Source organism: Strix aluco, chromosome 6 (assembly GCF_031877795.1).
Source record: "Strix aluco isolate bStrAlu1 chromosome 6, bStrAlu1.hap1, whole genome shotgun sequence".
NCBI classification, from domain to species: domain Eukaryota; kingdom Metazoa; phylum Chordata; class Aves; order Strigiformes; family Strigidae; genus Strix; species Strix aluco.
Genome location: NC_133936.1, coordinates 41952983 through 41979797, shown reverse-complemented (window position 1 = coordinate 41979797; position 26815 = coordinate 41952983). Strand labels below are relative to the sequence as shown.

General features: G+C 41.1%; 1 protein-coding gene across 9 annotated transcripts in view; it reads left to right on the top strand.

Annotated features, from left to right (window-relative positions):
• The window catches only part of AGAP1 (ArfGAP with GTPase domain, ankyrin repeat and PH domain 1), a 399779-nt gene that overhangs the window by 229311 nt on the left and 143653 nt on the right, over positions 1-26815 (top strand). For all 9 annotated transcript variants that reach the window (XM_074829819.1, XM_074829816.1, XM_074829814.1 and 6 more), the window contains one exon: positions 22411-22515. In XM_074829819.1, the coding sequence (XP_074685920.1) occupies positions 22411-22515 (105 nt within the window). The remainder of the gene's footprint in view (positions 1-22410; positions 22516-26815) is intronic.

Here is a 26815-nt window from a genome sequence, read left to right as displayed (position 1 = left end):
AAGGCAATTGAGAGAGGAGTATTACAGAGTGCGTGGTTGTTTCAAGCATAGTTTATATTTTTAAGTTAAATAGCTGTGTGAAATTGTTGATGGAAAATGGCATTGGATTTTTTTACTGTTTCTGTTCTTGGTTTTTTTTTTTTTTTTAAGCTGTAATTTGTTCAAAGTACAATCATCTTCCTTCAGATAAAAAGTTATAGGACTATATAAAAGTGGATATGTATGGGGAAAGAGACTTAAAATGTCAGTATTTGCAACAACTTGCAAAACTGAATAAAGAGAGAGAAATGAACTTCTCCATACACATTAGTGAAAAGTAAGATCAGAACACAACGGGCACTGGAGATGCTCGTATCAAAACGGAGAAGGGTTTAGGGCCCCAGAAAAGAGGAAGAAATGTGGTGGAAGGGAGCTTAGAAACAAATGAGATGTTCTGGATTTTGTTGCTTAGCACGTGCTCGTTGCTTCACTTTCTGCTGAGTAGGAATTTGAATTTGTAACAGTTATGGGAAAGTAAAGCAAGATGATGGGTGTATCTGCCTTTTGTAACAGCTTGAGTTTTGGAGTTGAGCAGAGATGTCAGTCACCTAGGCAACTTCAGATACATAATTCCCAATAAACCTAATGCAGACCTATTTTTATCTTTCAGCATACAGACAGGAAACTCTACATTTTTATTCAGTATATAGTAGTCACCTGTAGTTGCATTTATGGGTGAAGAATTGTTGGTCAAAGCGAGTAGAGGCAATACAGGGTATTCAGACATGCGTGTTCTTAAAATGTGGTATATGCCATCAAGTAAAAAAGTCTGGAAGTTAAAAAGAACCACGAGGAGCTGATCAGCTGTAGTATTCATATGACAAGCTTTAAAACTATGGCCCGAAAAGAAAGATGTATGTATTTCAGGGACAAGTACTCAATCATAAAAACATGGCATAAGCTTTTCAACTTAATGCGGAAGGGAACCAAGGAAGTAATAAGAAACCTAAAATAATAATTGGATTTAAAATTGGTTATGATGAGGGAGAGGGTGGAATTGATATTCATAATAGACATAGAAGCTCAGGATGGAAAGAAGACTATATTACTGTTTGATGTTTTATCTAAAAAATAGCCAGAGTTGACTTGGCTACTAAATGTGATTATGGTGTTGAAGAATTTTTCTTCTCATATTCGTGAAGGCTCTATCAAAACAGACAGTCTTTAGTTATAGCTGAATTCGTCCAAGTGATACCCTTGAAGATCATTAGACACACAATCTGAATTAAAGGTTTTAAATTATGGAGTGAAAAAATACATGTCTATATAACAATATATTACAGTTTCTATAACAATAGAATTTTATCTTCTTAGGAAAGCGTCCAAAGACTGAACTGAGCCAGCTAGTGTAAACTGAAGGTCTCAGTCAGGCATCTGCAAGACAAGTGAGGAAGGGAACAGGATGCAGGAACAATTTTCAGAAAAACACTGCCGCATGTGAAGCATCATAGGAGTGAAATGAACCCTTGGGCTACATCATTCAAGTCCACAAACATAAGTATTAGTAAAATAAATCTTTTTTTATAAGGTAATAACCAAAACCAAATAATGATAATCAAGACCAAAATATTAGTTTTATATACAATCATATAATCATGTCTTTGTAGTGAAGAGCTTGCATAATGTGCATCAGCTGGCCTGATTATTTTACTGTGGTGTTCTTACTTGGTATATACAAAGTATGAAAAAATGACCTAAAAGGCCATACATCTTGAATGAACCAGAATGTCGTATCATAAATATACTTTACAGTAATTTGAAGTGTGTAAGAAACAGACACAAAGCTGCGTTCCTTCATCCTACATATCAGAAGAAATTATCCTTTGAAAAAGTTCTGAGAAGATGTGAAATATGTGAGTGTGATCACCTTGTCATTTCATAAATAGATAGATATACACACACACAGATAGATATATATATATATGAAACCCCCATATAAAAAAAAAAATGTAAAAAAACGTCCTGTAGAAATGGAAAACCTAGAGCAGAGGGCAACCAAAGTAAAACAGGGATTTGAGAATATCCGTGTATTCAGAAGGTGAGAGCGAGACAGGTCTGCAGTCTTTGGAAAGAGATTAAGAGGAGCCTTCTTTTAATGGCCAGGATTGATTCTGCGAGGCTGTTTGAGCTCGTGTCAAGCGCAACGCAAGGGGGCAAGAACTTAAGCTGGAGGAGAGGCCAAGCACCACAGGAATGCGGGTCGAATCTGAATAGCGATAAAACAGACATTTTTAATACGTTACATGCAAAATTCAGTTTGGATTATTAGCAAGTGCTAGCTTGGCTAAGGGTTTTTAGAGTTCATTCCTTAATGCAATTCATTTTTGCTGGCTACCTTCAGACTTTGGAAGAATAATGTTTAGTTGATACCAATGAGCTACACCGCCAAACTTTTAGCACCCAAAATTAAAAGCTCAATTTAAAATGTGAACTAGATCAGAAGCCCATGGAGGCAGAAACTTGGCTGTGAAAAGGGGCTTTGATGTCCCTAATGTCTATTGTTTAATGTCTGGTTTTTGCTTTTAAATGCCAATGCACAGCATGGAGGCCTGGCCCTCCCATTGTGCAACAGAGGGTGCTTTGGGTGGTAGGGGGAAAAAAAGGAGAAATCTTCCATCCTGCGAGCACAGGGTTGACAGGTACGAAGGCTTTTGGAGATCTTTTTTAAGAAATTGTGCGCTAAAGTGTGCAAATCTGAAGTAAGCGTGCTGTGTGTGCATGTGTGTAAGAGAAAGTTAGCAGTCAGTCAGGTTTTATCTCTTAATGAATAGAGACTGCTGAAGTAAGGGTTAGGTAATTGAGTTTATAATTAATTAGCCATAACCCTCATCAGATAAAGCAGTTGTCGAGATTTTTTTTTATCTCCTTTCTCTCCCCAGGGCCTGCCCTTCTTTGTCCTTGCACTGACAGCCAGCACTTATCTTAGGCCTTCTCCAGGTCCGTGCCCATCAACCCCTCCTCCCTTGGGCTGATTTTTGGTGGTCAGCCGAGACCCTTATTGTCCTGTAAGGCTCACAATCAGCCTAGCTGTCGGGTGCCGGGATGATGAATTAGCGGTAGGAGTTAACATGTAGGTGAACTCCAGATTGGACTCCCGATAGCTTGCAGAGCAGCTTCTGTGTGTTAGTCACTCTCCCCAGAGCTGATACGCCACTGACACTTTGCAACAAAGAGGTTAAAAAGGTAGATTTAGTAAAAGAAATGGTGCATTTCTCAAGAAAGTTAGGATGCTTACAAAGAATCCTTAATTTCTTCTGCTGTGCAATTCACCACAACAATACCAAGAAAATAAATTAGATTTTACACTGTTTCTTTTGGTGACCTTATCTCCTTTATATTGTGAGTTGAACTAGTTTGCTTGCAGTAGGGGTAGAAACTTTAGACGCGTATCTTAAAAGCATCAAGATTGTGAAAGGTGTCTAGTCTCTCTGCCCGTTGAGCTAGATTAAGGGGATTCAGACGTCTAATTTATCCTCTATCAAAGCACCGTCCTTTTATGGATACATTGGAGAAAAGGAGCTTTCTTGCTGTGTTTACAGTAGGCTTGTGGCATTGAGCTGTTTTTATAGACAGGTTTACCTGCTGGAGGAGAAAAATGTTTAGAAACAAGTCCATGGGTTTTCTCTTCATCTGGAGTTTTTGAATTAGAGACGAAGACTCCCGTGTCTTACAAGATTGACTTCAGGCTTTGGATGAGCACCGTTTCTCCTTAATCTGAGTGGCAGCACTAGAAAATGTAACTAAGTCTCTTGATGCAAGAAAGGCTTGATTCTTTTTGAAAATATATAAAGCATTATTCTTCTGTGGTCTCCTTAATTTCCAAGTGGACTGGTAAAGCTTTCCTTTTTCCTTGTCATTTCAGTGGCAATAGGTGTTTTAAGTTTGACTTCAATTCTTTTTGGACTCAAGCAGCAGAAGCTTCCCTGGGCACACGTATGCCTTTCTAGGATCTTACTGAAAGTTAAATCAGCAATATATTAGTTAACCTCCATTTAAGATGACAGTGTAACTGCATAAAAGATATTACTGATGGCAGAACAAACCTGTTCCATTTTGGAATAATAGCTTAGCAATTGTCCTAGTGGGTCTTACAACCCTGCAGCTGCTGTGCTGTGATGCTTGCGGTTTGTGAAGCTCTTCAGTTATGCAAGAGGTGTACTTCAGCCAAACACGGGAAAGCAAATTTTCGTGTACCTCACTGCTGATTGGTCTAATGGAGGAGTAAAGGAAGCAGTTCTGTGACTTAGGTTTTGGCATGAGTTGAGACAGGGGAAATTCCAATTAAAGATGCCGAAACATTTTTTTCCACCAAGAGGACATTCGGATGCTGGAGCAGGTATCTAAAGGGGCTGTGAAATCTCCATCCTTGGAGATGGCTTCAGGGGTGAGTTGGAGATGACTCCTTAAGGGTCAAGTGGACAAGGCCCTAAACCTGATCCAGGTTGGTCTGTCCGAGCAGAGGGCTCCACAGGATGACCTCCAGAGGTCTTTCCAACATGCTATAAATCTAAGTGGTGTTCAGGTAATCTTGTGAGCAAAGTCATGCTTTATACATTACTGATGTTGACACTTCTGGAACACTAGTGACACATATGTTTGTATTTCAGTGAATTTAGCTTCTATTAGGTCAGTTAAAATAGGAAGAAAAGATTGCTGGACGATCACTTCCGAGAAGAGTGAAAATCAGTAGTGGCCTAGTAGAAGGTCCTCGGTTCTCAGCGGCAGAGTCCCGCTGCATCGCCGGTTCTGCTCATCTCTGGTGGGAATACTGCTGCTGTTCTGAAGGGCTTCGTGGAGGCAATTTGCTGGCACTTTTCACAGATGAGAGAAAAATACAAACGCCCAAGGAAGTCTGAACACAAAATAGTCTCTGTACATGAGTCTTAACGCCCCCCACACCCCAAAACCTATGTATTTGGTTCTTAGACTGCCTGTAGTATATGGAGTTGGCAGTGGGGTATTGGAGTACCTTGACCAACCTCCCCAGCCCCGTTTCACTAATGGTGTGATGACAAAATGAAAACCTTTCTGCTGGTGATCAACAATCTTTCTGCCCTCTTTTAATGCAGCTAGGGGAGCCTCTCATAGCATGCATGGATTTTCCTACACACAGCTCCTAGTTGTGGGTCAGAACGGCTGGTTTTGCATCTTGTAACTGGAAGTGAATCAAAGGAAGCAAACGGCTTTCTTGTCCCCCAAAGAGGCACTTAGTTGTGTTTTATATGAGAGAGAGACCACGCATGAATACGGTGGAAGAAAACAAGATAATGATCATCTCTATAATGTAAGAGCTGTGCCAAATTTTTTTCCAGGTTGAAAATTTGTACTTCAAATGAATATCAACCTTGTTATTATGTTGTCTCATGCAGATGGATAACTTAAGTACTTTTAATTCTAGGAAACAGTAGAGGGGGAAAAGCTTTGGCTTTAAATTTGAGTCTGAAATGTAAGATATTGAGAAATACTATCCGTGAACAATTTTTTTGAAGTAAAGTTGATAGTGTCTTCTGGAAAATGGGTGTGGGTTAATAGGATGGATTCACTCTGGATTGAACTAGTGTTTACATGGTTGGTTTTATGACAGAAGAATATTCTTCTTGTTTAGTTTTTACTGGCTTTTTTTCTTATCAGCGTTGTATTGTAAATATTGATATATAACCTATATAAAAACTAATCACAGATATATATAGAACTAATAATAAACTACATATTAATGTAGTTAATGTAGTTGTGGTTTCAAGTTTTTTTTCTCTAATACCCATTTTACTATAGGTATTAGAGAAAACTGTATGTATAGTAGATCAGCTCAGATTTAGGCTTTTTAGTTGCTGTTGGTAAAGGAAAATTACACACTTTGTTCCTAAAGGAATGTTTAAGTGAGGTTTTAGCTGTCATCTTCAAATGTTCAGATCTTCAGAAATGTGGAGAGTGTTACAGGACACGTTAAAGAATGTCCATGTTTTAAATCAATACTGAGATTTACTTATACTAAGTAGGGAAATACGGAGGAGGGAGATAAATAAAATTTTTAGCCTTACAAAATAGTAATGTCTATGGGAAGATCACAGCAGGGGATGTTCAAGGTAGTGGGCTGCAGCTGAGAGGTACCTCACTCTTATAGACTCAGTCACCAACCATAGTATGGTGGGTTGACCCTGGCTGAATGACAGGTCCCACCAAGCTGTTCTATCTCTCCCCCTCCTCAGCTGGACAGGGGAGAGAAAATATAACAAAAGACTCGTGGGTTGAGATAAGGACAGGGAGATCACTCAGCAATCACCGTCATGGGCAAAACAGACTCGACTTGGGGAAAAAAAATTAATTTATTACCAATCAAATCAGAGTAGAATAATGTGAAATAAAACCAAATCTTAAAAACACCTCCCCCCACCCCCCGCCACCTCTCCCTTCTTCCCAGGCTTAACTTTACTCCCAATTTCTTTCTCTCCTCCCCCCAGTAGTGCAGGGGGGCAGGGAATGGGGGTTGCGGTCAATTCATCACCCGTTCTCTCTGCTGCTTCTTCCTCCTCACGGGGAGGACTCCTCACACTCCTCCCCTGCTCCAGCGTGGGGTCCCTCCCATGGGAGACAGTCTTCTATGAACTTCTCCAACGTGAGTCCTTCCCACGGGGCTGTAACTCTTCATGAACTCCTCCAGCGTGGGTCCCTCCCACGGCGTGCAGCCCTTCAGGCACAGACTGCTCCAGTGTGAGTCCCTCACGGGGTCACAAGTCCTGTCAGCAAACCTGCTCCAGCGTGGGCTTCCCACGGGCTCACAGCCTCCTTCAGGCATCTGCATACTCCGGCGTGGGGTCCTTCACAGGCTGCAGGTGGGCATCTGCTCCCCCATGGACCTTCGTGGGCTCCAGGGGACAGCCTGCTCTCTCCCCACTGGGCTGCAGGGGAACCTCTACTCCTCCTCCCTCTCCTTCACTGACCTCGGTGGCTGCAGAGTTGTTTCTCTCACATATTCTCACTCCTCTCTTCCGCTGCAGGTTTTTTTCCCCCTTCTTAAATGCATTATCCCAGAGGCATTACCAGCATCGCTGATGGGCTCGGCCTTGGCCAGCAGTGAGTCTGTGCCGGAGGCACCTGGCATGGGGGGACACGGGGGAAGCTTCTGGCAGCTTCTCACTGAAGCCACCCCTGTAGCCCCCCTGCTACCAAAACCTTGCCATGCAAACCCAAGACACATAGCCCTTGGTGAAATAAAAAAATTCTTGGTTCTACTGTCAACAGTATAACAACATCATTATTTTGCTGGAGTTGTGGGAAATACCAGTTAAATTTTTCATGATGCCAGTATCCAAAGCTGTCTCATCCTGGTGCTGTGGCACTTCACTAATAAAACTGAAGCTGCAGTTAAATGTGGTCTGGTCCTGTGTACGTCCACAATCTGACATCTGCTGTGCATCGGTGTCTTATGTCATTGCACCCCAGGAGCGTCGGGGTGATGCACTTAAGTGAAGCCACAAAATACTCTGGTGATTCAAAAGAAAAACTTTGTGTTGAAAACACAGAAAACAAGACCTAGAGATGGATGGTGCAACATTATTTTCTTTGCTGTTTTCAAAGCTGCGATTTTCCTGGGGTTTTTTTTTTTGCTAATTGCTGATAACAGTGTCACCATTGTTTTAAGTGTCTGTGAGTTTGGAAGATAGGAGAATGTTTCTGAAAGACTGGGCAAGAGTCATGAATGCAAATAAACATCCTTTTGAGATGATAAGCCCACACTGATACTGATAGCAGCTAATACCATGATACTACAGGCCGTTCAGCGTGCGAGCAATCCTGTCGTCCTAGAAGAGTCTGATGTATCGCCTGTAGCAGTCAGATTTCTGCTTTTCCAGGGTGTTAATTGTTATTAAATCTCTAGGATACAGCATGAGGAATGCAGTGTTTTGGTTTGCTTTTTAAACACTCAAACGATAGTACTGTTTTACAGGGTGTTCTCCTGAGAGATGCTAGGGACAGTGATGGAAGCTTTCAAATGATGAAATGTTTTTTAAAAATTTTTTTAAAATAGCAAACTTGATGTAGTAAAAGGAAAGTTGGAATGCCTGGACTTAAGACTTGCCACTTTGCAGTTAGGAATTTAAGGGCCTTTGAGGCATTTAGTCTTGTAAAGAAGAGGTTTAAGGGCAGTGATAAGATAGCCAAATCTTCTGATTTAGGCAGTCTGGATAAAATTGCAAGGAAAATTTAAATTATGACATATTTGCAAGTCTGTTCTGTTTGTAGGAAACAAAGAGATTGGGCCTTTTTCCTGGAAGGTGTCATTGAGAGAAAACTGTGATTTCCTGGGCGACATCAGTGCTTTTTTCCCCCCACTCTGGTGATTTCAGGGCAGGGATTGATGGACCCCCCTTCCTTAATGAGTTTTCTAAATTGATTTGATCATTGCTTTTTGTCACTTTTGTAGAACTAACATGGAAATGACATAAAAAAGTCTGACTGACACACCCGAGCGCGGGGTATTAAAGTTGGTAGTACCAAGTATCATCATCAGCCATAATTGACAAATAATACCCCTCATAAATACTGCCAGTCTTTTCAATTAGTTTTCATCTCAAATTCAGGATGCAAAATGATGGCCTGTCAACTGACAATGGATGACAAAAATTAATAAATTGTCTTCTAAATAGTATGGACACTTAAGAAAAATTGGGCAGCCAATTTAGCACAGCATGAACCGGGGGGAACCTTTTGTACTGTTGCCGTGCCACTAATGTTGTCTGGGTCTTTATTAATGGTGCTTGGCTGCTGCTGACAGTTTTGTTGCTACTGGCAACTTTCTTCATTAAAATTAAAGCCAGCGTCAAATCCCATTAGCCGCACTCTGGGTACCTTGCCTTTTTTTTTTTTTTTTTTTTTTTTTTGTCTTTACAAACACGTTCTTTATCTATAGAAAGTTGGAAAAGGTAGTTAAAAATTAGTCTTTTGTCTTGTCTGTGGCTGATTACTTAACTAAATAATGGATTATATTTTTTTGAGGGAGATTGTCTCCAACATATTATAACATGCGTAGTCTACAGCCGAGTAACTGCACAGCGAAATCCATAAATGATCTTTATAAATTACCTTTTGTGAACATAGTGTTCTTCTGTATCGCCTGCAAGGTAGCAGGTTCTCAGCTACTCTCTCATAAAACAGTAATAGCCTCTGGAGGAGAGCAGCTCACTTGTATGGTATTCTTCTGTTGCCTGTTCAACTAAAATATTAATGATGTTGCATATATGCTGAAAATTGGGTGATCAACATGTGTGAAAGACTGCTCTTATAGGGAAAATATGCTGTGTGTATCTTTACATGATTTCGGGGAGGAGCGACTATCTTTTTTTCTGGAAATATCTTTTGGTTTTCTGCTTTAAAACATCCTGGATTGACTTTTTCAGACACTCGTAGGAATGTATAGCACTGCATAACAGTCTTTGCTCTACCTGCTGTCACTACTGAGTACTCCAGAACATTAAAATGCTGAGTGGCCAGTGCATTAAATTCCATGAGGTATGCCAAAGCAATCCGTATGCTGTATTACAGATCGCACATAAAGAGTTGACCCTAACTTTAAGGTTTCACGTGGAAAAATCTGATGCTACCAGAAATGTCTCACAGGTGTGCTGTCAGAAATGCCTAGAATGGACTGTGGTCTAGCTGTGTGCTTTTACTAATGGGATACTCTTTCTGGAGCATCACACTTTGCTGCCACCTTATATACCAGCCATTTCTAGGAGTAGACATTTCCAAGAGAATTTAGTCACTGCCACCTTTGTTACAACATCTTGTGTTAATTATACTCCTCTGGGTTTACAGGCCAGACCACCCTAGCTAGTGTCACATAACGTGCCTTTTCTGATTTCATTTGGGTATGAGCCAGGGACCCAAAAACGTATCATCTGGGTCCTGATTTTTAAGTCTTCTGATAGATGGAAATGCCTTGTGAAATGCAAACTATGGCTTGGGTTTACATCTGTGTGATGGGTTGGGTTTACATCCCAAGTGCGCTGGAACATATTTCTGAGTGGGCAGAGAGGTAGGATGAAGTCTTCTGTCGACACCATATTTTTGCTGTTATGACGATAAACATATCCTTTGATTCAGAAAGTAGGAAGTGAGGTGGTTCGTCTTGTGTCCAGGCGTTGAAGCAGTAACACCCTGAAACTTCAGGTAAACCCAGGCTGAAGTGTAAGGGAGCGACGACGGGTTCGTTGCAGAAAATCAGCAAATGGCTCCAGATGCTAATGTCTTCTGGGGCACTCTTTTCCTATCAGTATAAATAGAGCAAGAACTGTATACGAAACACCATTTAAATGTTCACTTAAATGGTTATGTTTGGGAATGATCTTATATGGTAAGTGAAAAACAATTAACGGTTTAAATGGTCTTTTAAACTGATGCACTTACAGCAATTTTTTGACTAAAATATGTGCTGCGTGGCTCAAATCTGAATTTCAATTCAGCTGAAATGTAGATTAAGTGACCCCATCATTCTCAAGAATGGATACTTTATAGAAAGAAAATAAACTGGTGACATTGAATTAGCATCCATCTAATAAATCCAAGTTGAGCCTTAGCTTTTCTGCTACATCTTCTTGGTTTAAAAAATAAATAAAAAAAGGTGTCAGTAGTTAATTGTTGACTGAAGCTTAATATCTGTTGAAGCAAATGAGCCATGAAATATACTACATAGGAAGTATTGTATCTGAAGTGATTTTAACATTAAAACAATATTACAGTTTTTAACTTGCTGACACAATATGCAAAATCCTTTATTTTGAAATTGCACTGATTAATGCTAATCTTGGTAAGTGGGGGAGAGAAAGAGCGTGCTGTATGTAAGGCAAAGCAGGCCCAGACAAAACTAACCTTTTTTCTCAGAAGTACTGGTTTGAGGCATATTAAATAAATTTTGGGTTGTCTCAGGTTATTACTTCAGGAATCCTGATAATAACCTTGTCAGAATCATTGATTTATAGTTTCTCTGAAAAGTTCTTTCAAATGACTGACACTGGCAATGTCTCTCATATTTTGTTAACTATAATTTCTATAACACCTATCATAGTAAAAATGGATTACTTCTGTTAATGACCGCAGTGGCTTTGCCTTTTTGCAGTAATAATTTAAGAACACAGTGTAATAAACCTGTATTTGGAAGTTATCTTTAGATTGTACCCTTAAATTCCTGGAAATGGCCTTGAACAGGTTTTCACTGGTGTTTGGGGAGTCATTGTAGACGTGGAGGGACCTTGATACAGATATCTTCAAATACATAGTGTAGATTAAGCAAGTGAAGAGGCTTCAGAAACATGGATTACAAGTTTGTGCTGAAGAGAGGTGCCATTCTCCTCCGCTGACCCTGCTGGTGCTGTAGATTGCTTCTGGGGCTTCTGGGAACTGGGGAAGTTCCTTTCTTCTCCACGAGATGTTGAGTTGGTCTTTGACAAAAGGCAAAAACCCACAGACCCTTGGTTTTTGTCTTCTGGTCAGCAGAAGTCATCTAAGGTGTTGAGTGTTGGGGTTTTTCTTGAGTGAAATTTTACACCCAGTAAAACACATTTCTTCTCTCGAAGCGCCCAACAGGGCAACTCTAGTCATGGTTCTTGACCAGCACTAGAAGGCTTTTGGATGAATTAGCTGCACATTTTTATATGTTTCAAGCTGAAGCCAGAATGATTTTGTTTTCAGATGATAAAGTACAGATTGATTCAGCAGCACAGTCAGAAGTCATTTGCTTGCAAGAAAAAAACCCAATTGTGTATGTTCTGAAAAGGATTATTTAAAAAGATATATCTCTGCTGCCCCTAGTAGATAAATCATCATTTTTTATAAACAGTTTGTTTAGCTCAAAGTCAACTCAGATGTCAAGCAAATAGCAAAGGGATGTGGTTGTAGTTGCCTCTTTATACAGTTGCTTGTTTGAGTCCGGGCACGTTCTGCATTTAGCTAAATATTTTCCTCTTGTTTAAGATGAAATTGAGACCACAAGTGCTTCAGCGCATTCTCTTGAACGTAGGCTCTGGTTGGCAGTTCATCGTGTCCAGAATGGGCTGTGGTCTTCAGAGTATATATAACAACTCAGGTGTCACAAGAAGGGGGCTTTGCTCTTCCCTGTGTCCTCCTTGGAACAGCATGGTGGCCTCCGTGTAGCCAGCTCGGATGTCATCTTGGCATGGAGTAGGGTAATGTCTACCTTTTTTCCTTTCTTCACAGAACAAAAAACTACCAGGGAGTCTGTTCTCAGGAAAGTGAATGTTTATGTTGCAACTATATTAAACTATCCTTTCCAAAGCAATCCTTGTTGTAATGGTCAGGTAATACAAGAAATATGGTTATGACTAAATGGGTTTTCCCATTTTCTCCAGCTGTTTTAAGAACATGAAATATGATTTTGTCATCTTTAAGAAATCGGATCTGGCTTAAACCCAGTTACATCACGTTTGACTCAACCATTTTAACGGGTAGCCCCTTTAAGCCTGTTAACTTATCTGCTTGTGTGACTGCTCTTTCTGATTCACCTTCTGTTAACTTATAAAACTGCAGGTATGTGAATGCCTTAAATGAGGTATAAAGCATTTCTAAACTAATTTCTTGAGACAGAGGTAGCACTTGTGTTCCCTCTGTGAACTAAGCACAATTGCTACCTCTTGATTTTGGATCTCTTTGGCAGTTGGCATGCAGGGAGATTGACACATCTTCCCTCAAAATCCATTGGTACGTACCCTCTGGTGCTAGGGCAGCAAGAAAACAGGCATGATGTGGAGAGACATTTCACTCGTTCAGTTTTAGAGTTGTGAGTACATTTAGTAACGTTTCAATAACTCTGAAGCAGCTGTATGTCTGAAAGATGCTAATTCAATATGTACGATTTCCCTTAGCAGGTAAGGTGAGTCACTTAAAGAGGATGAAGGAATGTTTTCTCATCAGGTTCCTTATTCTTTTTTTCTGCTATAAGGATGGATGTAATGATAGTAGTTGCCCAACATACGTTAACTGTGTCTCTGAAGGATTGTCATCTTCATTCCTATTCCTCTGAGTGAATTGGACATCTGAGGTATATAAACAGTGGAACAAGTCAGAGCATGCAATTATTGTTTCTACGTGTGTATATATATCTATATAATTTTTTTAAAAAGATTTTTTTCTTGCTCTTAGGAGAGATTTGAGGAAGGAGAACGGGGTGGGTGGAAGGAAGAGTGATGGGGCATCTTTGCAGTGTTGAACCACTTCAGTGCATCCTGGTCACATCATGGAGCAGTCCAGGGAGTGTGGCTACCTGTCCAGCAAGAGTATGTAGTGGGGTCATTGATGCTGATGGTCCTGTGACCAGAGGACAACATGTAAAAGTAAAGAAAAATGACACAACTGTTAACTAGAATAATGAAGAAGGTACCTTTCTACTGTAGAAGAAAAAAAAAAGATTTTTCTTAGCTTACCCCTCAGAAGGGTTAAGGACCAGAGATATAACTGTTCTGCAAAATTATTTTTTAATGGAGGGCACTCCTTTTGATTAAAAAATAAAAAAATAAAATATAAAAAATCCCATTATAGTGCAGAGTTTCTGAGGGTTGTTCACGAAGACCTTTTTGGTCCCAAAATTTCATAACATGAAGTGTGAATCCTTTCTGCACAATAATATGGAACACAGTTTAAAAAAAAAAACACACACTTTTTTTTTTTTTTTTTCTGCCAGTGTTCTTGGTTTTGTTATTCAGTAGATGCTGTATTAAATTGGATTTTGTGTCCATCATTATTAAAATGTGAAGTGTGTCGGTCACAAAGCATACATTTCAGGGCAGTTAGCTGAATAATTCTTTTCTTTATTATCCCAAATTACTGCTGAGCTCTGGAGAGGTGAGCAGTTTAGCCAATTATTGCCATTTGAGCTGGATTTGTGGGTGATTAGCTCCTGGTCGAATTCAGTCCTGGCAAGGGCTTTGAAGCCTTAGCTTGTGTGATTTTCACAGCAGTGAGGTAGGAATAGACGCGGCTAATGACAGGAAGGTCGCGTGGGTTATGTGACCTGTGAGGGGGGGGCTCGGGTTTAGCAAATAGGGCATCCACAATAACAAGTGTGTCACTAACCCCGCCGTGCATAATCGGAGTTTTATAGGATTGTTGGAGATGCTGACAGCTCAATTAAAGTGTAACCCTTTGTACCATATACCCTGGCAGAATGACAGAAATATTACCAACAAAAAAGGGAGGGGGCCACAAGGGAACTGGTTAAAGATCCAGTATTCTTTTTCTTTCCCCCCTTCATCGGAGCCTGCACAGAACAAGCTGCAAAAAGCATCCATTTGTGAAATAATAGGTTGTCCGGGGGAGGGGTATGGTGCCAAACATGGCTACAAAAAAAAAGCTGCTCTTAAGTGGTCTTCCTGATGTTTCTATGGAAACACTATAGTATCAGGATAGAAAGTTAAAATTGGGTTTTAAGCTTTTCATGGCTTTTCTCCCATGAACCCCCCTCCCCCCCAAATCCCTACTTTATATAAAATATGATAAAGAATTTCAGGGTTCAGGGAACGGAGGGCTATCATAACGAGAGCCGTATCGTCTACCTAGGAGTAGTAATGTCTGCACGATGCTTCCTTTTTTTTCTATCATCCCCCCCAACGCTCAGCTTGTTTAAGGGAAATAAATGTTTTGTTACTTCTTTTTCATGCCTGACCCTGCAGCCGTTTCTACCACCACGCCTGTTTCCGCTCTTAGAGCCTTTTCCAAATTAACTGTGCCGGGCGGTCCTTTGCCTGCACCGAATCAGTTTCCCAACGTTGTTTTTCCTTTTAATTTTAGTCTAAGTAGCAGTGTTCCAGCAGGCCGATTGGCGTGGATGCTAACTTCATTTGTGGCCAGCGTAGTTAGAGCGCAGCGCATGGTGCTGGAGCCGCAGCAAGAGGTAAGAGTTCAAACGGAGCCGAGCGCTGCCGGGCTCCTCTACTGCTGACTTAGACCCCTTGGCATCAGCCGTCTGGTTTCTACGACACTAAGATAATGATTTGCATCGCAGTGCATTTCACATTAGTGCTGACAATGGTGTCAGGGAAACCACAACTGCCAATGCCAAGGGGTTAATAAACCAACTACTTGAGATCATTAAGGGCTGTGATTATTTTTTTTTTTTTTTTAACAGTCCAGGGTAAGTGGAACAAACCTCAGAAGGCAACAGAGGCAGAAACTACTGTAAGACAGAAAAATACTGTGACTTGTTAGGTTCTGTGCCTTATTCAGAGTGGTAAACTGAGCTTAGAGCCAGAGATGTGCCATTCCTTTAAATATGTAATTGCATTTTGTAACACACTTAAATATTAAACTCTGTAGAAAAGACATAGATAACTGTAGATTATGCCATGTGCTATTGATTTTATAAAGCCTAATTTTAGAAATAATCATAAACTTGGGCTAACGAAAGAATGGCCCTTTCACAAAGCTGGCCATGGAAGAACAACTCAAGAAGTCTCCTACTTTGCTGAGCCTCTCTGTCCTTCAACTATGCGTACTGCGTTGTCTTTTGACGTGCCTGTTTGGGGATCTGCAGTATTATCCTGGCCGTTGTGCAGACGGGTGCAGTTTTGGACTTGCAACTCTCTGCCAGAGCGGTGTCTTCATTGCTCCGTCTGGATAGTGCAGCAGGGCTGGGTCTTCAGCTTTCCAATCAAATTCTCCTTTGGACACCGGGGTGACTGCTCATGCGCGATCGTCTTTTTGCCTCTTCAGAAAGTTTCTCGTTAGGTGGGTGAATGTCATGTGCCAGATGATGGCTTCCCGTTCTCTGGTCCCCAAATTGAAGTGCAGTTGTCTCTTTTCAACCACATCATGCTTATAAGTAAGGTTAGTAGGTTCCTATGATCAGCAACATCCTTGAGGAATCCCTTATCCATGCCACGTTGGAAGTACATAACCTACCTTTTAAAAAAACTACAGCGCACTGGAGGGTTGTAACAACTTCCCTTAAAATTATTTGCTGTATATCAGAGGAACTTGTGCATTACTCACAGTTGGCAGGTAAGGTCAAAATCTGCAGGCTGAATTGTTGGAGCAATCTTTAAAAATAAAAACGCAGTAAGAGTGAGCATTAAGTTTGTTCTTCCCGTTTACCATGTTTTTAGTGCGGAGGTTTCTTGCAGGAACTTGGTAGCCATTCTTCACTGGAGGTGGCAATCTTCATTGCTGGGGCTGCAATGAACTGTAAGACTTGGTTAATGAGCATTGGGATTTTATTTAGTAAATCTTTCTAATGTTTTTTTAGTAGCTTGTGTGCAGAGAGCTTGGAAGATAATGGGTTGCAAGTTGATTGTCCTTCACGTTTTAGCAAAGCTGTTACCTTTTGCTCCAGGTCAGATCTTAGATCCTCTCTTTTCTTTGTCTCCAGGTGGAAATAGTGGCTGATCAGCCTCAGCATTAGGTAACCATTCATGGTGTAATTACCTGCTGCACTGAGTTATTGCCTTGTGTTTTGGAAATTTTAGAAGAGAATTAGGTTCAGTGTTCTGATGTCATTTTCTTGTAAAGCTGATGTAGAACCTAATTTTGAATAGTTTCTTCAATGGGGAAGCATCTTTGTAGCAAAACTGCTACTGCTGTAGTGCCAGTTTTTAAGGAAGGTATGGTGGTTTTTCCTGTGTGTTTGGCTGCAGTATGAATATATGGGGTCCTCTAGGGGTTTTTTTTGCAATGTTATCGTTATATAGTGAAGTTTGAGAACATTTGAGGTCTCCTGTTTTCAGAACTCTTTAGAGGCACTCTGCTTTCTTGTAGCCTTTGTTTTGTGGTTTAGCTGGTCCCCGCTTGTGCCCTGTTACTGTAAGAGATGTTTACCACAGGTTTCCAGCTGTAAAAACTTAAAAAGCTTCATTGACCAAAAGGCCAAGCAGCATTCCCATAAATTCCTGGGGAGGAAGCCCTTAGGTTCGGGAAATCAAGAAAACAAGTTATGTTTGTATGGAAGGATTCCAAATACATTGGGTGTTTTCAGCAGTTTATTCCCTAGAGGATTAGTTGCATACTCTGGTGTCTGTTCAAATTAATTGGTGAAGAGAGAGCAGCAACTACCCTAACCTTCCTATAGCATGCAGGTATCGTTTGTAGGTGAAATAGTTTGAGCTGGTGACTACCATATGCTGGAAGAATGAGCTTTAAGACTAGAAACCTGCTGCAGTTAAATATTCTGGAAGCAAAAAATATCAATTAAGAATTAATCTCTTGTTTGTTATTAGGACAAGCTAGACCAGTCCCAGTGCTGCTGGCCAGGCTACCTAGAGTTGGCTAGTCATGCAGACCTGGAGGATTTACCAGCATTTGTTCCCCATGTTAATAGATTTAAAGGAAGCGGATGTTTTACTGACTAGAATTCATCTGTAACAGTTAGTTTGTGATCCTGACTGTGAACGGTTACCTTTGCAGTTATTTGAGGGAAGATATTTCTGAAAAGCGTGAGTTTTCTTTTGTGAAGAGGATGCAAATGATTGAGCTGTAGAAAATTCATAGCACTGCTAGCTGCTAATCATAGTTATGAGAACTAAAGACCTGAGTGGAAAATTAAGAATTTATGCTGTTAATGATTAAGTGCGAGATTACATATTTCATTCTGTCAAAACAGCATCAGGGTAACAGTATGGGGTTGGCTAAAAATTAGGGAGGGGAAGAAAAAAAAGCTTGTGTGATGCCAGTACCTCAGCTATGGCAGTGGTGTAAGCTTCTGAAAGAAAATAGAAACAAAAGTACCATATTTCCTTTTCCAGAAGGTCCAGTCTTGGCTCTGCTCACTTCAAGGGCTCTACCATATTTATTCGGCATGCCAAGAAAAGTCGAATGTACCAAATCCTATTAAAACAAGCACACACCCACCCCCCACCCACCCCCCAAAAAAACCCCTTCAAGTGCTACAGCTGGAGCAAATGGAAAAAATTGTGCAGTCAGTTAACCTGTGATCACTGCTATTAGCCTGTTTGTGAAACCCTTTGGATTTTGTGGCCCCTGGAAAACCCAAAATACATGGGAAAGTGAGAAAATGAAAATGAAGTACAACAGGGCTTGCAAAGTACGTTGCTCCACACACAGTGTTAATTCTGCAGGCCAGGCAGTGGCTATAGACATCTCCTGGTGATCAGCACATGCATTGTGATGACATTTATTTGTGGAAAGTAAGTCTATTCCGCTACCATGTCTGGCCTGTCTGAAAAATTGAGGCGACTCACCTACCAGCATCTTCAATGCGGTATTAAGCAACTTCAAGGGGTCACTTTTCTAAATGCTGATAGTTTGCTGCTTAAAACCTGAAATATTTCCATTAAACAAATTCATAATTGTTTCACCATTTGTCTTCATTTGTTGTTCAAGCAAGGTTTGTAGCTCATGGGAAGGCATCTGGAGCAGCAAGATTTACCCGATTACTGCGTATTCAGATGAACTGTGTATATTATGCGTCGTGGTCCCTTGACCGGTGTTGGGTGGTTTGTTTTTTTGTTGTTTTCTTTTTTTTTTACCTTAAATCCAATCAATCCTACACTGGCGGCTTTTCATTAGCTGCTCCTGCTCTCACAGTAATGATCGGGATGCAGAGCCTGATGGCAGTCTGTAACTTCTGGTGCCCTGAAGCTCAACAGCGTAAGCTGATTGACTCAGTTAGGGCCCCAGTCTCTAACAGCAAATGCAATCAATAAATCTTTGTTGGTAAATAATTGCTATTGAACAGAGTTTTAATATAAATTTATGAGTGGTGTTTTATCACAGCTTGAGGCTACAGCAAGCCACTGAGTGATGGATTTCAGATAACACTTACATTCATTACATTAACTTTGTAAGTTATTTAAAGCTTGTACACTTAACATTGCTTTTGGCTTGCAATGACCTCCTGGGACTAGACGTAGCATACACATTACTAATAAAGAGCTCGCAGTATGTACAGACGGTTCCTCCGTTTGCTTTGTTCGGTGACGCAGTTCCTCGAGCAAAACCCAAGAAGTGAAGTTCGTGCACTCTGGTTGAAGTCTTTTTCCTGTGGCTCATTAAAAGTACAAGCTAACGCAGTCTGGTAGGAGAAGCGTTCCTCCGTTAGACGCAGAATTGCAATTTTGGAGGGAAGGTGGTAAAAAATTTAATTTGAAGTGTGAAATTCTTCTCGGTTTGTGAGGAAATTGGAGGTGTTAAATTCTTAGTGTTGAATCTGGAGGCTTTGGGTCAGCTACACCAAACTGCAGGGCTACAGTTGCAGGTGGAAGACTGTAACAAATGAAAGATTTCATACAAATTAGGAGAAATCGTGTTATCCAGTTAATAATAATTTGAGGCAGAGATTATTTTGGGAAAAAAAAAAAAAAAAGGTATTTTGAAGTAGAAGTTGATTTACTTATTCCCTTACTGCATAGCTTGGAGACTAAATGTGTTTTTCCCAATGTGATGTGTGTGCGTGGGGACCTCTTTGGCCGTGACTGGAGATGTGCCCAAGCTACCTCTAAGTTGCCTCAGAGGTACCAAAGGTCAGTGGGAACTCATGTATCTTGTTTCCTAGGCGGAGTATCTGATGTGACTTAAATGTAGACATAATGTGACTGAAGTGAAGGGCTATTTCTTTTTTTTTTTTTAAATAACATTTTTTGTCATATCTGGGCCATTTATTTTTTTTTTTTTAAGTTTAGTTAATGTTAGAGTGCATTTATAGCTGATCTAAACTCCAATACTAAGAGCATTTCTCCAGACCATTCTATATAATTACCACAGTCAAAGTGGTGGTCTCTGGTCTTGGGGGGAAAAAAAAGTATGGTTTATGTGGGCTTCGCTGCTTCATAACACTTTAAGTTAGCTCCTTGTATTCCGAGCAGTTTCCTCTGCAGGTACTGAATGATATTTTTAATTCTCACATAATACAAAAATCTATTCTTTCTGCCAAGGTAGTGCCTAAAGAAAGTGGATTGGGAAAATGGATATGGTTTGTTAGTTAGGCACAAATAGGTACATCGTCCATATTTAATGCCGAGGTGGTGTGTGGTTTTTTTACGTGAAAGCACAGAATTCTACTTTAAAAGCAAGGTGAAACCTCATTTTAAATAATTTTCTTCTTTGAGATCCAAAAATAAAATTTCATAATTCACACCTAGATAGTAACAAAACTTCTGTGTCGTAAAAATCACAAAAGTGGTAGGTCTTTACTATTTATTGAGTTTGAAATTGGCATGAATTGAAAATTACGTAAGTAATGACACATTTTCTGTATAGCAAAGGGACAGTTAAAAAGGTGTGAAATATATATATTTTGCTTTCTTCAAAACTTCAAAAAAGGCAAGGGGGGGAAAAAAAAAATCACCGTTCTGATCCTTACAGCTTTTTCCCCATTAAAAGGTCTGAAGAACAAACCGGTGCAGGGAAACAGCAATTTTTGATCCCCACAGCCCAGCGATAACTAGAATTGGGTCCCCCTAAACGCGAGCGAACGTGCTGCAGGTGAGGTATGAAAGATTGGAAAGGTGAAGCGACAGATCACCTACTATAGACAAACATACAAGTCAAAGGCAGAAATAAGCTTTCATTCTTTTAATAGAAGAAAACAGTGTCTCTAACCACTGGAAGACAGTAATTGGGATGTGCGACTCTCACTCGCGGAAGCTTTTGTAAGAAAGCGTTTGAGAAACCCCATTCTCTCTTGTAAAAGTTTGAGTTGTAGCAAGGAACAGCACAAAAAAAAGAAATTTGACCCCCAGACGGTCAGAAAGTTCGGAGTTTGTACCGCTGTGTAATTCAGTCATCCGACACAAGCTTTTCTTTATGGTCCCATCCACAGATTGCTTTGAATTGTGAAGGGTTGTTCTCTGAAGTTTTTGTCCAAAGTGTGTGTCCAGGAACAGGGAGTTGTGAACTTGGCTTTTCCGCTGGGATCATCTCCGTGGTTGCAAAAGGGGAGTTGTGAGTTCATGTGGATTGTGGCGAGGGACTTCAGCTGAAAGTTATGGCATCTGGAATTTGCCTAGCTCTGGAGGACTTCTTCTTGCACAGAACTGCCCCTTGTCCCCTTGTGGCTTTGGGACTGGGTCTGCAGAGGGGTCGCTTTATAAAGCTGCAGGTTTAATGGGAAAACAGCACAACTTGCTTTCAAGGTTTTAACCTGCTTCAACAAAAACAACTCCATGGGAGTTGGAAGCACCATGCTTGATAGTGCGTCTTTCTGTGTTCTGTTTTGCCATTTTTTTAAGTTCTATGGAAAATGAGAATGGAAAAACTCATTTTATGGGGATTAGAAAACTGAAATTTGTATTGGTTTTGATTCCTGGCTATGATTTAATGAAATGAATATACGTGTCCCCTTTTATCAGAACTTGATCTGTGAAACGAGTCAGTTCCTGTGGTAGGTACTGTACGTAGCGTCTCCACTGGGACGTTTCTGTAAGACTTTCAGTAACCAAAGTACTATATGAATTCGTCAGGAACAGCATTCTGACTTGGTTTTGGAAATTCAAATTTCCTAGGGAAGTGCATTGCTAAAGCATGGCTTGATTTACCACCTTCCATGTGCTACAGCATGTTGTATTTTGCTTTTCTAAGTGACTTCCTTTTTTTTTTAGGCTGAGAACAGGTTAACATGCAGTAGTAGTCCTTGTCCATTTGAACACAGTGATGACTTTTTATCTCAACTGTTGATTGTTTGCGTTCATCACTGATGTTTAGGTTGAATATGATTTGTGGAAAGGTGGGTCACCTTGCCCACCTCCTTTCCTCTCTGATCACACCTCTCTCATTAAATTATCCAGAATTTGTATTTGCCCTGTTTCCATTTTACTGCTCTTGCCTGGAATTGGTGTCTCTTTTGCTGAACTGAATGGCTAGGAGGATTTCCATTGCAGTGTCACCTTACCTCAAAGGGAATGAGAACATAAATGTGTGCTCTTCCCTGCTTGTGGGGAGGCTGAGCCTGGACAACAGGGAATCCCCAGGAACATGCTGAAGGGAGCACGAGCCACGCAGTGGGATCCTCACTCAACCTGGAGTTCATAATTTGTTTCAGAGGGCTAGGAAATGCACTGAGCGTGGTGTCTTTATCAACTAGGTAACCTTACTCTGTGTGGCATTAAAATGGGCTTTCCTGAGGCATGGAATTTGGTGCAAAAGGGTTTTCTCTACCCGTTGGATAAAGCCAGCGCTGCTACAGTCTTTTCTGTTTACATGACTTGCTTTTTGAAAGCCCACTTAGAGCTTTTCCTCCTAAATTGCAAACACTGAAGCTGCCGATGGAGAAAATATGCGTCGTGGGAGAAGCGGGGGAAAACAAGGAGAAAAGGATATCTAAAAATGTTTGCAATTATATCTGTCTCTTTCTGTGTCTTAAATAGCTGTGTGTTGGCAAAAGAGTGTTTAATCTTTTTTCTTTTTTTCCTCCAATAGGGTATGCTGCTAAAGCGAAGTGGCAAGTCGTTGAATAAAGAGTGGAAGAAGAAATACGTGACGTTGTGCGACAATGGTGTGCTGACCTACCATCCTAGTTTACATGTAAGTACACAGCGCTCTCTGAACGTTCAGCAACGTCAGGCCCTGATACAGCAGCGTTAGCGAGTTCATCCTGACGTGGTTTTTTTGTTGAGCCCTCTTTGGTGGAGGAAATTCTTTCTCCCTTCATTTCCCCTCCCTCTCAAAAAGGTATAATCTGAAATAAAATTCCCTGGTGCAAGTCTGAGTACGGTCAAGTTCCCTTCAGTGCCCTGGAAGGGGGGTTCCCATGCATCCCGAGAGGCAGCTGAAACAGTTTAAGCCTTTATTTTGTGCTGATGCTTTTATGGACTTGTAGTCAATCCCAGGATTAAAAACCAGAAGCATTTTGTAAGAAAAAGTGTCCTAGATGTAGTAAAGAGTGAGGAATTTTCTGGTATTTGTCAGTGTGCAGTGGTTATGGTTTATTTAGAAGTAATTCTGAGCAGCCTTTTGCAAATGGCATAGCTATTAAAATATGTGCCATAAAACATTTTTGTGTTAAGGCATCTATCGTTGTCTCTGCCCAAGGATCCTGTCTGGCCCTCTCAGTGTGTGTAGCGCCGTCCCTAGGTACGGTTTTGGGGGTGGAAAGAGCGCAGCGATCTGACTCAGAACTAGCCCACCCCATCTGCCCCAGCCGTGCCAGCAGGAGGAAAGGTGGGATTTGTCAGAGCTTTTCCATGCCAGAGCAGTTCAAAAGACAGAGCCAATGTGGAGACTCCAGATCTTGAAACTCCCAGGGGATTCCCAGCTTCTTCGCTTCCTCTGTAGTACAGGCAATAGTAAAATACAAAAAACATGGTGTGACCCTCACCAAAATCTTTAGAATCGTATCCGGCCTTATATTTTATCATCATACCACATACGAAAATCAGAGAGTGGCCAGTTGTAACATTTTTAGGGCCAGTTGTTTCTAAACCTGTTGGTGTCATTTCGAGCTCCCGGGCAATTTTTCATTAAGGAGTGAAAATCAAGGCTTTGATCAGATACATTTCTGTAGATATGCTCTGGGGTTTATAGGCCTCCAAGTGGAACTGGCAGAAAACTTCTGCTTTAGGTGAGTGATGTCTGAGGAGCGTTGCCACACTGATGCTGTGCTTGCACCGATTTGCTGTTCCCTGTCTGCTGAATATTAGCACTTTCTCTGGCTTGACCCCAGATTTCATAGTCTCAGATCTTGCCATAATAATGGTTTGCTATAGTTTCTGATAGTATGTCCGTGTCTTTTAAAAATTATTTAATGTTAGATAACAACTGGTTTCAAGGCATTTCTGCTTTCCATCAGAAGTCTTGTCCCTCGGCCCTTGCGTTCTAAAGCAAGGTTTTCACTATTCCTTTTTGTGAAACTGTAAAAGTCTGTCTGTGTCCTCTTTGGCCACTCTTAGTGCCTTTAAATTTGGGGAATTCTGCCGTGAAGTAGTCCCAAAATACCTGCATTGTATATTGGTGTTGCTCACAGAAGGGAAGCACAGATACTGCGTGCCTTTGAAGCAGCCCCCATGGAGCTCCCACATGAGTTTCCCTTAGATTTTGTTGGCCAACTCTGGGTCATCAAGCAAGGAGGAGGCAAGCTGCCATTGTCTGCCCAAGTCCCTTCCTCGCTTTGTGGAAGTGCTTTATTGTTCCTGGCGGTTGCTGTGCACGTGTTAGTTTTTCATTGCTTCTTGTAGACAATAGCGTACTTCTCTGTAGGCTTCCCTGGAGCTGCTTAGTCTCCCCCAGAGTGAGAATCCATTGAGATTAGAGGTAATTACTTTGAGATTAGAGGTAAATCCATTGGAGATTAGAGAAAATCCATTTAAAGAAGAAGTAATTACTAGCCTTTAATTGTTTGCCTCTATCCTCCTCCATGCCCCCCCACCCCAAGAAAAAGGTACACGGGCTCCGTATTTCCATTTGCTCAGACCTCCTTGCGCAGACCGGAGAGGTTTGCAACGTGCTGCTTTTCCCCTGGCTGTGTGTGGGTAGGTAGTGGTGAGGGACCATGCTCAGCTCCTAGCTGACAGGAAGCTACTGGGGAAAACATTGTACTCGTTCGGAGAATACTTGAGACACCTTTACTGAATCCACTCTCTAGGAGTGTCTAGGGTTCTGCTCATTTGTGTTAAAATTTTTCTATGACATGATTTGTACCATAAATGATGCTGGTTTAATGCCTTATTTCTATTGTCTTTAGCCTTCAAAGAGTCACTGCACTACTTCTGCAGTATGTTTCTATACTGCCAATGGACTATTTATTGTCAGTTAACTATTGTTAATAGACCCTGCAGAGCATTCGTTGTCCATCTGGCAGTAGTGGGTGAGTAGAGTCTTCTCTGCCCTGTGCAGTGGGGGGAAGAGGCAGGACCAGGTACTTGAAGTCACCTGCACTCCCAGTACAGTTTGTGCAAAACTTTGTAGGCAGGAAAGCCAGAATTTCACTTGGGTATTGCCAAGTGAATGGGTTTTCCCCCAAGCAGGACTCTAATAATGTGTTTCTGATTTGGTTTTGCTCGGTTTTGTTTATCTGCTTGTTGCTTTTTTCACAGAAAGCCAAAGGAACTGATGAATTTTAATACTGTGCTTGAATTACTGTTTGGGATAATTTCTTACATTGTTTTGAAAAATAAGGACCTTATTCCTACCAACCTTGCCATTAAATAGCATCAAAGAAAAGAACTTTTGTTAACCATCTGAAGTCAGTTTCCTAACTCATAAAAAGCCTGGCTCTAAGCTGAGCTGTTAGATTTGGGTTATCTCAAGTATGCAGGTCGTTTTGGTTATACAAAATTTTGCAGTTGTAATTCTGTGAAGCGAAAGGTGGGCTGGCCTCTAGTGGTGACAGAAGAAGTAAATTTAGAAGATAATTTGGTCCTTCCAGACTGTGGTTTGAGTCAGAACGTAACACCTGCGTTGGAAGAACCTATTGTAATATTTAATGGCTGGTAGTGAACACTTTATTAAATTCCGCTTGAGATCTGGCCAGAAGCGGATCAGTTGTCTCTGTCAGATGCGTTCAGTGGCGATCAGGCAGGAAGACAGTGTTCTTAATATAGAGAATGTGTCCGTGTTGCAGAAATCTGTACTGTCATCCTCCTTGAAAGGACTGGCTACAAAATGAAAGGTTTTGGGGTGGGGAGTGAAAAATCAAATTAGTACCTTTCTGAGAGAGGATATGTCCCTGGAAGGGTCAGGCCTGTTTGGCAGGGCAGCATGTTGAAATGACTGCTCTATTGTGCCAGCTAGATGAGTAACTACTAATGCCACCAGGTTGACGTTTGACACAATAGCTAAATTCATATTCTTTCTTTTCAAGGAAGTGGGGGGAAAGAAAAATGGGGAAAGAAAAATATATGTACATAAGCACCCTACTGGTTTCTGACTTGGTCATGTCAGTTTTTTTCAAGAGCCTCAAACCTTCCCGTCCCTTGGGATGCTGAGGAGCTATGCTGATAGAAAATGGTGGGGATAATGAGAGAGAACTTTGACCTACAGGCTTCAAAGTTCACCATAGCTACCTATTCATCTTGTGCTTCTGGAGTATAGCTGTTGAGTGGATGACTAAAATTCTGGCCGACAAATTCAGTGTCGGCCTCCCCAAAGAGACCTGGGGGAATTTGTCTAGGCATCTCTTGGCTTTTACTGGCGGAATGCCATGTGCGAGGGCTCCTGAAATGTATTCACCAGGATACCTGCTGGGCACCGTTACATGCCGCTTCTTTATCTGAGCCTTATCCCGATGAATAGCTGATGACGTTTCACCACTGTCTGTCTGCCAGAGGGTTGCCATCATGCTGCAGGTCAGTAGATGACAAAGCTTTAGCTGTGGATGTCCATTTTCTGCTCTTGTATTCCCGTCATCATCACTGCCCCTCATTTATGAAAAGAAGAGGGGGGAAAAAAAAAAGCTGAAAACAGCTTTTTTTAGGGAAGAGCGCTTTTTTCCCCTTTTATATTTAATCTGTTCTAGATTTGATTTCAAATAAAAGCGTGGTGCTGTGGCACCTTACAGAGGAAGAACAGTTTCTTAAATACATGAGAAGGAAGGTCTGATGCCCATCTAGAACACACGTGGTATGTAAATCCCACGTACCAACCCAGCGGGGTTGATTTTTTGCTTGCTGAGGTCTGTATTGTGGTAATGCCGCTCTTTAACCTTGCTCCCATCCTCACTGATCTGGCTTGATAACCTGCGTTGAGGTGTGTAGGATTGTAGAAGTGATTGAGGGGGGGAAACGAATCTTTTATCTCCTTGAATTCACCTGGTCTGCTCAATTCATCTTGACAGCAGCCACAGTTTTAAAACTCTTCCTTAACAATAGTGCTGACTGGGTGAGCGGCC